At 40.4% G+C, this 14,692-nt stretch overlaps 1 protein-coding gene across 1 annotated transcript in view; it reads left to right on the top strand.

Moving 5' to 3' along the window:
• Positions 1 to 7,781, top strand: part of VIP (vasoactive intestinal peptide) — a gene marked incomplete at its 3' end in the record, with an annotated part of 37,346 nt that extends 29,565 nt beyond the window's left edge. Inside the window, exon 6 of the mRNA XM_081998548.1 lies at positions 7,527 to 7,781. Coding sequence (XP_081854674.1) covers positions 7,527 to 7,781 — 255 coding nt within the window. The remainder of the gene's footprint in view (positions 1 to 7,526) is intronic.
• Between the last annotated feature and the right edge of the window lie 6,911 nt (positions 7,782 to 14,692).

Raw genomic sequence — 14,692 nt, 5'->3', positions numbered from 1 at the left:
TTACTGTCCTGCAGGTGGTTTAAAGGCAATTTCTTTATATCATTTTAATGTTTCAAGGCAGATGTGCCTACTAATCATCTTGACAGCTAGGTGCTGCTGTGATGTCTGTACACAACAGTGTTTTTGACCATCGTCTGCTCTCCATTTCCAATTAACTCTGTGGGAACTTTTTTACATAAGTATGGCCAGGATAGGGCCCTCTGCTGTTTAAGTAAGTGGCTTGAGAGAAGCGCAAATACCTTTTCACTGACAAAAATCAAAAGATGAATGAATAAGTGTCCATTCCATCATTGGTATCATTAGGAGATTGCCTTAATTTAGCAAGATGGTAGTCTCTAGCATTTCAATGAGGGGTGGTATTTTTATTGCAAGGCAGAGATAATGTGTGGTTACTCCTTTAACAGTTTTAAACTGTAGAAGGAAAAAACAACAGTAACAGAAATTTGGCACAATCAGAACAGTTACATGTAAGTTGTTTACATGGCTTACATGTTACTTAATTCAAACAGGGAAAGGGGTTTTCAATGAACTTTCTGCTATCCGTGTTTTACCACATGTTGGGGCTCAACAGCTCCTCAATAGCACCTATGGGCAGCCATGACTCTTCCCAGACCACACCTGATTTTCTGAACGATAGGAAACAGAAAAATCCGTTTAAAAGACTACACTTCCAAAACATATTGATTACAATTTTAATTATTTGGTATAAAAGCTTTTTCCTAAAAAGCCACAGTTTCAAGATCAGAGTTTTTGTGGAAGATTTACGCAGCAGTGCATCAGAGACAGCAGATCAGAGGGCTGAAGTCTGCTTTTCACAGTGACAGTTCAGTCCAGCCCAGATCACCCTTTCTCATGGTGCTCTGGCTGCACATCAAAGTCCTGGTTTGGGGAAGAACAGTTCTGAAGGTGGATGCTCTCCTTCTGTCTTCTGCTACTGGCAAAATTTTTGGGATTCAAATGTTTGGTCTTTATTAAAAAAAAAAACCCACAAAGTTTTACAGGATTTACATAAATATTTTAAGTGGGAAGTCCAAAAAAAATTTTTAAATATTTTCATAATTTAGAAGGTCGGTTTGAATTAATGGTAATGTTTGTGCTAGGCTCAAAGATATATGATATATCATTCATTCAGTTCTAAATGTAAGAGTGTTTCAGATTACAATGTTGATTCATGTGTTGAAGTAAATACTGGAAATACACCAGCCTTCTTCCCATACTTTTTAATCAACAGCCATTTCCAAACAATGAAATAAATGACAAACACTATTTTATTTAATTTCTGTGATTCTATTCAAAAGGAAGTGAGCAGACAGCTACGGTCAGGTCTTCATCAGTTCCTAATACGATAAGAAGAATGTTTTTAACTCAAACCAGCTGCAGATATTCCAGAAGACTCAAAAGAGAAGATGAATTAGAGCTGAAAGGTTGAAAAATTCATGTGAATGTGATGTTAAGCTGAAGTGTCTGGTCTGTGGACCGGTTACACTTGGTTACTGCTATTGTTACGACTGCTACGGAGAAGGTGCACAGTCCACTATAACACATCCACATTAATTATCCTGGTCCACAGAGTGTGTGTGGGGGATGTAGACCCAGGAGGTGTGCAAGAAAATCCATTGGGATGCAGGAAAAAAATATTTTTTGTGCCATTGATAAGTAAGATAGATTTTCAAAATTAAAAATAATGTTTATTTCATCTTTATCTCATCCTTTTTTAAATTCCTATTCTTGTGTATGATTTATAATGTTCATCATACATAGCACAGTAATATGTAATTTAGAAATAAATATAGGTACATTGGAAGTGCATAATAAACAATTTTTCCTCCATCAAAATAGTTTGGAAACCACTGTACTAAAGGACTATGATGAATTCCAACCACAGGAATCTAAAGAACATTCAGTGCACTATTCATTCAACAAAAGAGTTACAGTAAATCCTGTCCCCTGCAGCAGGAAATGTGCTTTTGTTATCTTACTAATTCAGTGTTTGTCTCTCTGGAAAGAACGAGAAAAATGAATTACATGCACATGCAAGGGAGTGGTTAGGCTTTGCTCAAAGAGTGGCTTAGTTGCCCAACCATTATATTTTAAACATTTATTCTACCTCAAAACCACCACTCAGACATGTACAGCCCGGCCCAACCCCTCACCCTCAATGTGGGAGACTTCAGAACTGCAGATATTAGTTTGCCAATGAATACTGAGTCCTGAGGAGCTGTTTCAGCCTAATATAAGGGCACGTGAATTCTCTTCCTTCCCTCTGCTGCTGTGGGCTCTCCTGGGGGCTGGCTCACGCAGAGAAAGCCTTTGCTCAGAGTGAATCCCTAGAAGAGATTTGTATGGACCTGGGCTATCAGAAAACAATCTTCACAGTGCCTAGCAGTCATTGGTAATAAAGACAATAATCTAATTGTAACTGCCCCTTATTCTGTTGTGTTTTTTATAATAAAACAAGATATAGTAAAAGCTAATAAGATATATATCTTATAACCCAGTGTAGGGCAGATGAAGTATTAAGGAAGGTTGATGGAAGGAAAAAGCTTGAACTGATTTGTTACTCATTACATAGAAGATATTTAAATTCTGTTTTCCATATGCAGCTTACACAGAATATGTGAAGATTTGTGTTCCCGTGTCTGAAAGACACTGATTTCTCTCTCCACTGCCCTGCCTGCACTTCCCGTCCATTTGCAACTTCCTTCACTACTTGTCTGGGCAGTTAGGAACAGGCACTATAGCTGCCGGTTCTGACCTTGACGACTACACCAAGATACACGGGAAAAAAATTGCTAAGATTAGGAGCCTTGCTTGATCTCAGGCTTCGATGATTTAAAGATGACAGCTAATCTCACTCCTGTCAGATGAGGACTCTGAGGGTTTCCAAAAGGACACAGATACCCAGATTTGTCATTCACATGAGCTTAGGCTGTATTATGCAGCTTTTTTGACCACCATCTATTTGCTAAGTCCTTTAGAGATCCTACTGAAACCACAGAAATGCAATGTTCCCTTTAAATCATTGACATCAGAAAACTGAAGGACAAGCATTAAACTTTGACATCTACCTGAATGTTGTTAGCATTTTGTTTTCTTTCAAGAGACAGGAAAATGTATTCCTTGGAAAACTATTCATCCAGATACTGCTTTTGGTAAAGTAGCTTCAAAAGTGGAAAACATTTCAAAAAACTTAATAAACTCTTTAAATTTCTGGTTTGTTTCAGGGATTCTGAACGAGAGATTGTGCATCTACCATATGATGCCAGACAATATTCTTCTTCAATTAGCATGAAAAAAAAAGATATTGCTCACAAATTAAACAACTCCTCAGAGGCAGAAAAAAACCTAAAAACCAATAATTCTAGACTCAACACTGTGAAGTCAAGAGACAAAACTATTGTGATGACCTTAAGAAGAGGAAAGCTGTTTAATGAAGTGGGGTGTATGTGTGGGAGAGGATTAATTATAAATTCAGTGTTTGGCTTTAACTAAGTAAGTTGGATTTGAAGATTGTTGTATGTCAGAACTTCATACAAAAGAATTCATATCAGAGATCTATATTCGTAGTAGACAAATTACTTTGATTTCAATTCTTAGCCTGGAAATGTTGCTGAAAAATAGATTAAACCAACACCATGATGTAGTGCTACCAATCTGATCAGGAAGGAGGACACAAGAAACTATTAATCATAGAATCATAGAATCATTTAGGTTGGAAAAGACTGTTAAGATCATTGAGTCCAACCAGTAACCTAACACTGCCAAGTCCATCACTAAATCATGTCCCTAAGCACCACATCAACACCTCTTTCAAATACCTCCAGGGATGGCGACTCAACTACTTCCTGGGCAGCCTGTTCCAATGCTTGACAACCCTCTCAGTGAAGAAATTTTTCCTAATATCCAACCTAAACTTCCCCTGGCCCAACTTGAGACTGTTCCCTCTTGTCCTTCTATCACTTGCTACTTGTGAGAAGAGACCAAGACCCACTTCACCACAATCCCCTTTCGGGTAGTTGTAGAGAGCGATAAGGTCTCCCCTCAGCCTCCTCTTCTCCAGACTGAATAACCCCAGTTCCCTCAGCCGCTCCTCATAAGACTTGAGCTCCAGCCCCCTCACCAGCTTCGTTGCCCTTCTCTGGACATGCTCCAGCACCTCAGCATCCTTCTTGTAGTGAGGGGCCCAAAACTGAACACAGGATTCAAGGTGCGGTCTCATCAGTGCCGAGTACAGGGGCACGATCACTTCCCTACTCCTGCTGGCCACACTATTCCTGATACAGGCCAGGATGCTGTTGACCTTCTTGGCCACCTGGGCACGCTGCTGGCTCATGTTCAGCCGGCTGTCAACCAGCACCCCCAGGTCCCTTTCTGCCGGGCAGCTCTCCAGCCACTCCTCCCCAAGCCTGTAGCGTTGCATGGGGTTGTTGTGGCTGAAGTGCAGGACCCGGCACTTGGCCTTATTAAACCTCATACAGTTGACCTCTGCCCATCGATCCAGCCTGTCCAGATCCCTCTGCAGAGCCCTCCTGCCCTCCAGCAGATCAACACTCCCACCCAACCTGGTGTCATCTGCAAACTTACCAAGGGTGCACTCGATCCCCTCATCCAGGTCATTGATAAAGATATCAAACAGAACTGGCCCTGAGGTTCAAATGCTGAAGTTTATAGAATCTGTCGGTTCCTCTGTAAGAGAAATGAGAGAAATGAAAAGAAGCAGGGAAGAGAAGGGAGAAAAGAGAATTGTCAGGGTGCAGGCATAGAAACAGGAAAGGAGGAGAATGGAAGTATCACAACAGGGTGGGGGGAAGTGTGAACATAAGTAAAAAATTAAAAGAATGAAATCAGATTAAACACCAGGAAGAAAGAGAAAAGCCCAAGGGTAGTTTTCTATGCTAGAAAAAGATATAGTTTGTTACAAAGCAGAAGGCATCAGATAATGTGAGCCGCCATATGAGGTGGAAAAGCCATATACCTAACCAAATATTTGCATGAGAATGTCAGTAGAGATACTCTGGTTTAAACATGCTGAATGTGTTTGGCAGATAGACTAGGCACTGGTGCTCTGCATAGCCTGATACAATGGAAAATGTTCCTGAAGTGCACCATGTTGAAAAGAGGAGCTGGCTGGCATGGTGCTGGTGAGGTGAACCTGCTGAGATGCCTGCTCAGTCCTGAGGGCTTGCAGGCAGCCACCTGGCATGAGTCATTAAGAATAGCAGGTTTTTTAAATTTCAGAGCAAAGATTGTGACTCTCTGTTGTTAGGAATGAGTCTTGTGACTATACAACCTCCAGGTTCCATTATCACAAAGTTTCCTGTGAGACACTCCCCAGCCATCTCCTGCTCCTGCAAAGCACAGCTGCCCACAACTGAGCTTTCCAGACTCGCAAAGGACATCTTGGTGAGAATACCAGTTAGCCTACATTTGGTCCTTTGCCTCTCCTGACAGTCTAAAAGACACCCAAGAAAATGGAGAACATGGGAGCTTTACATTACAAACACAGTTTTGAAAGGCAAGGCTTTTTGAGGATAAAATACACATTTTTTTGCAACAAATATGCCCTTTTTGCATCTCTTTTCGTGCTATCGGTGCAGCCTACATGTATCCCATGCCACAGACTAGAGAACAGAATGGGTCTTGTTTTGAGTTAGAAGAGCTGAGTTTACTGTACCCCACCTGAGATTGCTGATTGACTTTGCATCCCCCCTCAACTGACTCCTTGCACGAGACCGATAAAGGTAAAGCACAGCACAGGTTTTTTTTTTTCTGTGGTCCTAAGCTGAAAAAGACACCCTAAAAACTTTGCATTAGATTTACCATGCTATTGCAGTGATCTATAATGGCCAAAGCAGGAACAGAGCTGGTGCTAGAACACCTGCATCTGTATTCAAATAAGAATGTCACATATAATGTGACAAATTAGATAGCAGTCATGTCTCTCTTCAACAGAGAATTAAACTGACCCATGGTATTCACTTATTTCTTTGGGAGCTCACCTAGAACTCAACCTCAATCTCAGCACTCAATTACTTTTGCTTTTTATATAGTCTGCACTGAGGACCTTACTTCTGTTCCAGTACCATATTAAAGCTATTCTACACTACTTAGGGTCTACTTTCTGCTTTACGATGATACCACTTCAATCATTCTGGGAAAGGCTAGTTGTATAATTATAAACGGTTGAAGGGTAAACAAAACATTGGTCCAGAAAACATTTTTGAGGTAATTTTTTTTCCCCCAAAACAACTTCTATTTAAACCTTATAGTTTCCTTCATGAATGACAAGTTAAAGTGGTTAGAAAATGCAACGTATTTTCCAAAGATGTAAATGAAAGTAGGTGCAATGTTAGTAAAAAGTCAACCGAAAACAGCAAGATCTTTAAAATCACAACCACACTTGACTGAACAGTTACAAGTGCCATTTCAGTCACCCTAAAGCTTCTTATTTCAAAGCTGTAAAATAGACGTATTGACAGTTGCACAGGAATGAACTTTAAAGATACATAAAGGCAGCGGAGGTCAACCAAACTCTGAATAAATGTTAAAGTGCCAGAGGCTCATGAGGAAGTGCAAGAAATTCAGGCGTTGCTGCTGTCCCTGAGACCAAGAGAAAGAATTAACAATACTCCAAATGTGCCGCCCTGAAGTCAAAGCAAAGGGACTCCACGCACTGTCTTGTCCCAAGAAAAGAAGAAAAGAGGTCAGCACTCCCCAGCTTCACCACTACCGCCCCAAGAGGAATCTCTGCAAAACCTTAGCTAGAAAGGGAAAGTCTACAAAATGTCTTCAAATGCTGCCAGCCAGTCCTTTTCCAAAGAAAGAAGGACAGACTCTATTTTTACCCTTGTTTCCTCATCTGTCTTTGCACTTATTTGTACCTTTATACAAATGTAGTAAGTGCATGTATATGAAAATATATATATGAATCTGGAACACTGCTTTTGCCTTACAGGCTTTCTGGGAGATGAGAACCAAGTTGAGAGTTTCCACCTTCATGTCTACTGACGTCCTCTACTGAGATTTTCAGAAACAGAGCTCAGGACTGTGCCGAATATTTATCTATTGCCAAAAAACGTACTTTTCACTGTGAGTGCAATAGCAGACAGGCTTCAGGGTCTGGGTAATACTTTTGTATCGGTCCAGAGGAATTTGTCGGGAAGCTGAGTTGTGCTACTAGCGCTTGTTTTTCCCCCCTCTCTCAGGCTCTCCAGCAGCAGAGACAGCCCTGCGCTTCGCAGTGCCCTCCGGGGGAAGGGACGCTGCTCAGGCAGCAGGCCCGGGAGCGGGCGCACCGCGCACCCGCTCGCCGCGCTCCCCGCCTTCCGCAGACACGCTGCCACACCTGGCACCTGGGACCGCACGGGCCACCTTTTGGCCCGAGAGTGACACTCCTGATTGGCATTTACTTGTGGAAGGGATCTGGCAAGTAAGAGATCGAAGTGACAGATTTTTTTCCTCAGCCTGTTGCACATAATGTTTTATTTTCACTAATTTCTGAAGCTGCCCGTCTGTTTCTTCCTTAGATGAAGCTGCAAAGCCAGATGGTACAAATAAAACATATAACGAGACTGTCTGCCCTTGTGAGACGAGAACATATCCCGACGTTAGGAGCTGCTAGCTGTAAGAAGATGCACGGAGCTGCGGAAAAAGAGACGGATGCCTGGAGGGATCCAGTTCAGCGCAGCGCCCGAGGCGGAGAGTTTCTACCCGTCAAACAGTCGCGGAGCGCGCTGAACGGCAGCGTTAAGCTACGCCCGTTGCGCCGCTGCGAGGTGTGACCGCAGCGTGCGTGAGAAGGCTTACGTGGTGCCGCGAGCACGGCTGCACCGCGGCTGACGGCCTGCCGGCGGCGTGAGGGGAGCCGCGCAGGGAACGGCGGTGCAGGCACCGCTTTCGGGATGGGTTCGGGGAACGTGCCTCTGTGTACTTTTTGCTAGCTGCCGCTGAAGTCTGTGTGCGTGTTGTATTTCACGCACGCACTAACTAGACTGAAAGCAGCTGATCTGCCGTCTTGTGCGGCGGTCACGCGTCCCAGCTGCACGGCGTACATGTCTTAAAGTAGTCATTAATTACGCTCAGTTGCATGTCCTTCCTGCAGTTTTGACTTTTCACTGCAACACTTGCTTATTTCTAATAAAATATTAATTCTGCACTTTCCACTTTTCATTTGATATGATTTAAAAGCTGGAACTCTTCTGCAGTTTATAGCCATCATCGCTTACAAAGCTCAGCTTAGGAAAGACCAGTTTGATCTGTGAGGCTTCAAGTCCTAAAAATGGTTGCTACTGCTACTAATTATTATTACAAATTATTTGTTATTTTTCTTTACCTTTTATGTTACTCATCAGACTTGTCATAAAGTCACCTGAGAAGGCAATATTGTAATGATAAATAGCAAAAGTTTCGGCTTAAGGACAGATTTATGTGTTACAAATATATATATGACAGAAAATAAAGAGGGAATTTCTTTGGCAATCCCTCCACTTTGGGATGTGCAGACTACTGCAATTTAGGTTCTCATACAGGTATTTCTCATTGGGAAAATGCTGTTGTAAAATGCTAGCTTCTAAATTTTATTTCACTGTGAGTTCCCAGATGTGTTAATGAGAGCCTTCAGCTTGTGTGCCTCTGTTTAACTCCATTTCCATTAAGTCATTGCAGTTCATCTTATGGTCCCACAGCACTCCAGAAATTTTGAAAGTGTTCATGTAGATTTGAAAATGCCACGATTTCTCAGCCAGAGCCTTTTTAGGAGAAAACAGTCTTTATTTCTATAAACATTTAGTTAGCTGTCCATGATTTGACTTCAGATGTCCTGCAATTACCAACAGCTGAACAAGAGTAGATAAGGACTTCTTTTAGGTGTTGTCAGTAAGAGCACAGTGGGTGAAGGGTGGCTGGAATGTTAATTGGAAACCCTTCTCTTCTTTTGAGTCAATTTTTTATTACCTAGTTACAGTGTTCTTCACTCTTCAATACCAATGTTCTACCACTGAAAATACTCCTCAGCTGACTGACCTGTGGGGAACAGTTGTTCTGTGGGCATCTGACAGAATGCTAACAGTTTGATGCAGCAACCAGTTTAGGAAATTTCTTAACTTAAGCAGGCCCAAATAGTTGTTACATCATAGTGATGTGAACAGCCTGCTCTGAGCCGTACGAATATCCCTGCCTTCAGAACAAAACATGCTACATGTGAATTTTATACTGTGCAGCTCAGAAAGAGACTCCTACAGCCACGCTGGGAAGGGCAGATCTCAGTTATGTGTAGAAATGATACCTTGGGTCATTGTGTCCCTGACCATCCAGGCAATGACACATAAGGATGTGAATGCTTTAGTAGGTAGGAATGTCCGCTTCTGTAATGTAAAATTAGAACAGTTTTGTTCAAACGATTTTTGTAAATAAGAGAGCATAATTGGAGCAGAACAATCCAGGATTGTTTTTCAGATCAAGAAGTTCGGGAAAGTTGCAGATATGTCAGCAATTGCAAGAGGACTGAAGTCAAACCATGGACAGCTAACTAGATGTTAGGAGAGATGGAAAGACCCTTTCCTTTTAAAAAAGCTCTGTTTGGGAAATTATGGGATTTTCAAATCAAAATGAAGAGTACATTTAGAGCTATAAGATTAATAAAATTTGTTCCTACTTCAATGTGTAAACATATCTGAGGATTGTAGAGCTTCTTCAGCCCTCAGTGTTTTCCAGAGATACACCTTCTCAAGGGTATCTTTACGGGAAGATAGAATTTAAACCTCTCTGTTATTCATGCTGTTTGCACTTCTTGCATTTTCCATTCTTATGACACATCTTTCCCTCAAATCATCATATCCAGCTGTGTGTACTTGAACCATGAGATGCCATAGGCTAGTTTTAGGAGCTGCCGATTTCACATGATCAATGTCTAACAATTTGAGATGAGTTACACATTCATTAGTTTCTGTCCTTGTTTCAAGAGGGTTGTTACTGCCCCTTTAGTAGGACAGATACTAAGTTTAGTAAAATTTCTGCTTTTGACCAACACTTGAAGAACATTGCCCCAGTGTTCACTTCTTGTTTACGCAGACTGAGGAAGTGGAAGTAGAATTCAGCGTGAAGGATTCATGCTGAAAAAGAACAGCCCTTGTGAAAATGCTTAGCCAAAATATTTTTATTAAAATACAAGAATCTCATTTATAATTTCTTCCTAGTGAAGAAAAGTATGAAAGATCTGTTTATTTATACAATAAATTAAACCAGTAATAGAAATACTTGCCAGCCATCTAGGGCCTAAGACAACACTCCTTTAAGTATTTCAGTGGACCACAAGAGACACATTCTCATACAACTAATGCTCTGATGACACATTAATGGAAGTGTTGTAAACATCTACAGAGAGCTCACAGATAAAAGAGGTAGCTTAAAAGATATATAGAAACACAAAAGCTGCAAACATAAGCTTTGCGTGGACTATTAAGACAGTTTTTCATACTTGATGTAAGGTTGTAAATATTTCCTGATGTCTCTATCAAGTGAAATAAATTCGATAAATTTGTAAATAGATAAAACTTGTGACCACTGTGCTATTCCATTAACATGAGGGGAAAGGTCACCAGTGTGCACCAGGTGAAGGGTAAGAGAGATCACAAAAAATGGCAGTGCAACATGAACATTTGTAAAGAATTATAAGTATAGTTAATACAACCTCAGAATGTAATGGCCTATACCATGAGAATATAGCTGGGTTATACCTGCACCAGTGCTGTTGGAGGCTAAATTCTGTTGGAGCTTTAGGTGTTTTTATGGATAAATGTAAACATTTACCCTCTGCAATGCCTGGTATTAGAGGAATAAATTGTAGCACTACGTACTTAATCTGTTTAATGTAAAGTAACATTAGAAATAATTTTTCCTTCAGACAACATTGAAAAGTTACAAAGATCCTATAAAACTGGAAAAGCATCAGATATTAAGTAAGGTATTATCATAGAATAGTTCTCCTGAAATGTGATTTTCCAACATATATTTTAGGTATACCAGCTAAGCAGGAAATCAGCCTTATTCAGAGTAGACTGGACAATCTCAATGGCCAAATGAAAACAGAATTCACAAGTAAGAGCACCACAAAGGAATGTGTTTGTGCTGTCAGTGTACAGAACAGAATTCAATAAAGTGCCAGTTCTTTTCTTTCCATACTATGATTGAAAAGTACTTAATTAATTCTGTGCAATTTTAATAGTAATAATGTGTTGTTATTATTATTAAATTTAACATCTTATTTCTTTCTAATTTTTAGTTTTAAATGCCTCAATTTCCTTTCCCACCTCCTGTGCACTTTGTAAGCGCTCTTTTCACAGAGTTTTCTCCTTATTGTCAATGAGATTGTCTTCATTAGGTTCAGAATATTCTGCCTTTTCAAAACTGTTTCTCAAAATCTTTCTCCTACAAATCCAAACCAGATAACTGTATTTCACATTGTCTCATAAAATGTTTGATAAATTATTATGGAAACTAATGTGAAAATTCTACGAGCTTTCCAGGGAGTAAATTCAGATTTTTGTATGGCTGTGTGGTGAAGGACAAGAGAGTAAAACTGGAAGAATGGCAAACATTCTACAGAAGCATAAACAGAACATATTTACTTTGTGAACATGTCGGCTAGCTGTAAAAGTTCAGGAATTTTTTAGTTTGGGAATCACATATGGGCATAATTTTCAAAGGGAAAACACTAGATTAATCCATGCAAGCCTTCTGACACATATATTTCCCTCCATCATTTCAGTACTACTCTATATTAAAATCTAACATGGAATTAAAATTAAAGCAGTGTGATAAAGCAGAATGTTGTTTTAAAACAAGTACATAAATTCAAGGTCAGTCCAGTTAGGGAAAGGAATGCTTTCCAGAAGAAAGGATGTCTCCTATCTCACTAAACTCCATACAAATCTGATCCGGACACTAATACTCTTCTTGGTTACAACAGCCTTTTCTTGATGAATTAGGACAGTTGAGCTACATCTTGATAGAAAGGATCTACCCACACAGAAACAACTGTGTGACTGAGACCTTTGTTGTAACAGAGACCATGAAGAGATGCGACTATTACAGCACTAGCGTTTGTTGCCTGCTCAGCCACAGTAAAGTATCCAGATACAGGCAGTGTATTTCAAGGAAGATGTGAATAAATCCAAGGCCAAAAAATTAATTTATGAGGAATGACTGAGTAAATTAGATGTCAGATTAGCAATGAAGGGCCACTGTGCTGCTCTTCAGATGAGAGGGTGCCAGCTTTTCAGGCAGAGATAATGTTTTCCTTCCAAGTCCACTATGGATAAAATCAGTTTAGTTTTGCTCTTGGAGGGATGCATGCAATTCCAATACATCTGTTGTCAAAAGATTGTCTAGGGCCACATCTTGCCATGGTCATAATTTAGCCATAGGCCTAACTACCTGTTCAACTACTCTCCACTGCTTTTTTCCAAAGCTATCCTGGGGTCCTTCATTGGGTATAAAGACATCATAATCATCCTCTACAGAGTGAAAACAGTAGGAATTCAGCTAATATCTTTCTTATAAATGGCAAGAAAATTCATTTTTAAAGCTCAAATTAAATAAAAGAATCAGTATAAATCACTTTATTTTTGAGAAAAGAGTATGAGGGGTAAGAGTTAAGGAAAAAGAGCAAAAACAAGTGATGAGATTTTCCCTTCCACGCTTTCAACATCAATGAATATTTTATTGAATTCTGGAAGACATAAGGGAAGATTCTTTTTTTATTCTAAGGAAGGGAATTTTCAATGGGATTTTATATATTTATTCTAGGAGTAACATTTATTACAACTGCTTTATTTTCTAGTAAAATTTGTTAAAAGCTACAAAACCATACCCTCTTTACATTATGAAGTGAAGGTGACTATTCAGGGACTATTCTGTTCAGCTGGCTTATTGTTGAAGTACCTGGTCTGAAAGGGTCATATCTTTGCCAGCCTAGCTATCTTATGCTCATGTTAGTTCCAGCGAAATCAAAAGAAGACATTGGACAGCTCTAGCTGAGGACTAGATGAAGATTGTGTAGATTCTTGGAATCTGCACAACTCAAGGAGGCACAGCGGACTCCAAGCCCTGACATTACCATTCCCTTAACTGTTATGTTATGGTTTTAAAGGTTTCAAAAAAGAAAGTAACTATGCTGAGAGCACATTTTTTTCTTTTCTTTTTTTATTTTTTGAACCATTTGTATGCAGAATCCTTCCAAGAAATAATTTAAAACTTGTACTTTTATTTGTGCTGTTTATTTCCTTAAAAAACCTGTTTGTTCTTGCACTACATTCAACAAAGTTTCATGAGTCACTAACTTTTAAGTTGATTGGGCTTTCTAGAGCAACCCCCCTATGTATTTCTTCATTTGCTGAAAGGCCATAGGCTCACAAGATTTTCAGTGCTTCTGGTAGCCCAAGGGAGAGCTCTTTAATTGACGAGTGTACCAGAAAAAAAAAAAAAAAAAGGAAAAATTCCCTTGTAAGAAACTTCTCCTCTACAGATGTTATGCTTTATTCTTTTATCTGGTTGAGCCTGTAAGCTGCTGAGCACCTTTAATTCCCTATTGAAATCTGTGGGGGCTGCTAGAAGTTCTTCATCACCAATTTGTTTCAAAAGGAATTTGAGGGGTTTGGAACTTCAGAGGGCTGAGCCCTTGTTGAACTGGTCAGCTATGGTCCAGAGCAGAAGGTCCTCACCTGGGGGAAACTGTCACTGCTCTAGTGCTGCAGACCACAAGATCAGGGTAAGGAAGTGGGTAAAGCATTTTTTAATCAACTCAAGAAAGTCTCTCTATCACAGATCCTGGTTCTCATAGAGAATTTTAACTCCCTGACATCTGCTAAAAGAGATACATTACAGGATGAGGGCAGTCAGCAAGATTTACAGGTGATGACTGGGAATAAATTCTTGGTACAGGTACCGATAGGGCCAAACAGGTGACACACATCTGGCTCTGCTAGTCATGGATAAAGAAGAATAACTGAAGGTGTGGTAATCTATGAAAGCCCTATCTGTAGTGAAATAATAATACCAACAAAGGAATGTACAAGAACAAGTGATGCCCAATACAGCGATTGCTCACCACCCAGTGATCGACAGCCCGTCCCCGAGCAGCGATTCCCGCCCCCCGGCCAACTCCAGTTTATGTACTGGGCAGGACGTCGTATGGTGGGGAATATCTCTTTGGCCAGCCTGGGTCAGCTGTCCCGGCTGTGTCCCCTCCCAGATCCCTGTGCACCCCCAGCCTTCTTGCCAGCACGAGAAGCTGGACTGTCCTTGACTACTTAGCAACAACCCAAAACATCAGCACATTATCAACAGTTTCTCATCCCAAATCCAAAACATAGTCTCACACTGGCTTCTGTGAAGAAAACCAGCTCTATCCTGGCTGAAACCAGGACACCAGGTACAGTCAGCATGGATTTACCAAAAGTAAATCATGCCTGACAAAACTGCCTGTCTTCCATGATACAATCATTGGATTTGTGGACAAGGAGAACACAGGGAATGTCATTTATTTTGACCTTGGCTTTCGATATTGTCTCCTACAATACTCTTGTATCCAAGATAAGTTATTCCAGTCTGGATGAATGGACAATTAGATGGGTAAAAAGCTGGTTGGATGACTGTTTTGAGAAGCTACTGGCTGAGACAGTAAAAAGTGGAGTAC

This window comes from Phaethon aethereus, assembly GCF_964289735.1.
Source record: "Phaethon aethereus genome assembly, chromosome: 3".
In the NCBI taxonomy this organism is placed as follows: Eukaryota; Metazoa; Chordata; class Aves; order Phaethontiformes; family Phaethontidae; genus Phaethon; species Phaethon aethereus.
This window is presented reverse-complemented; position numbering and strand designations above follow the sequence as displayed.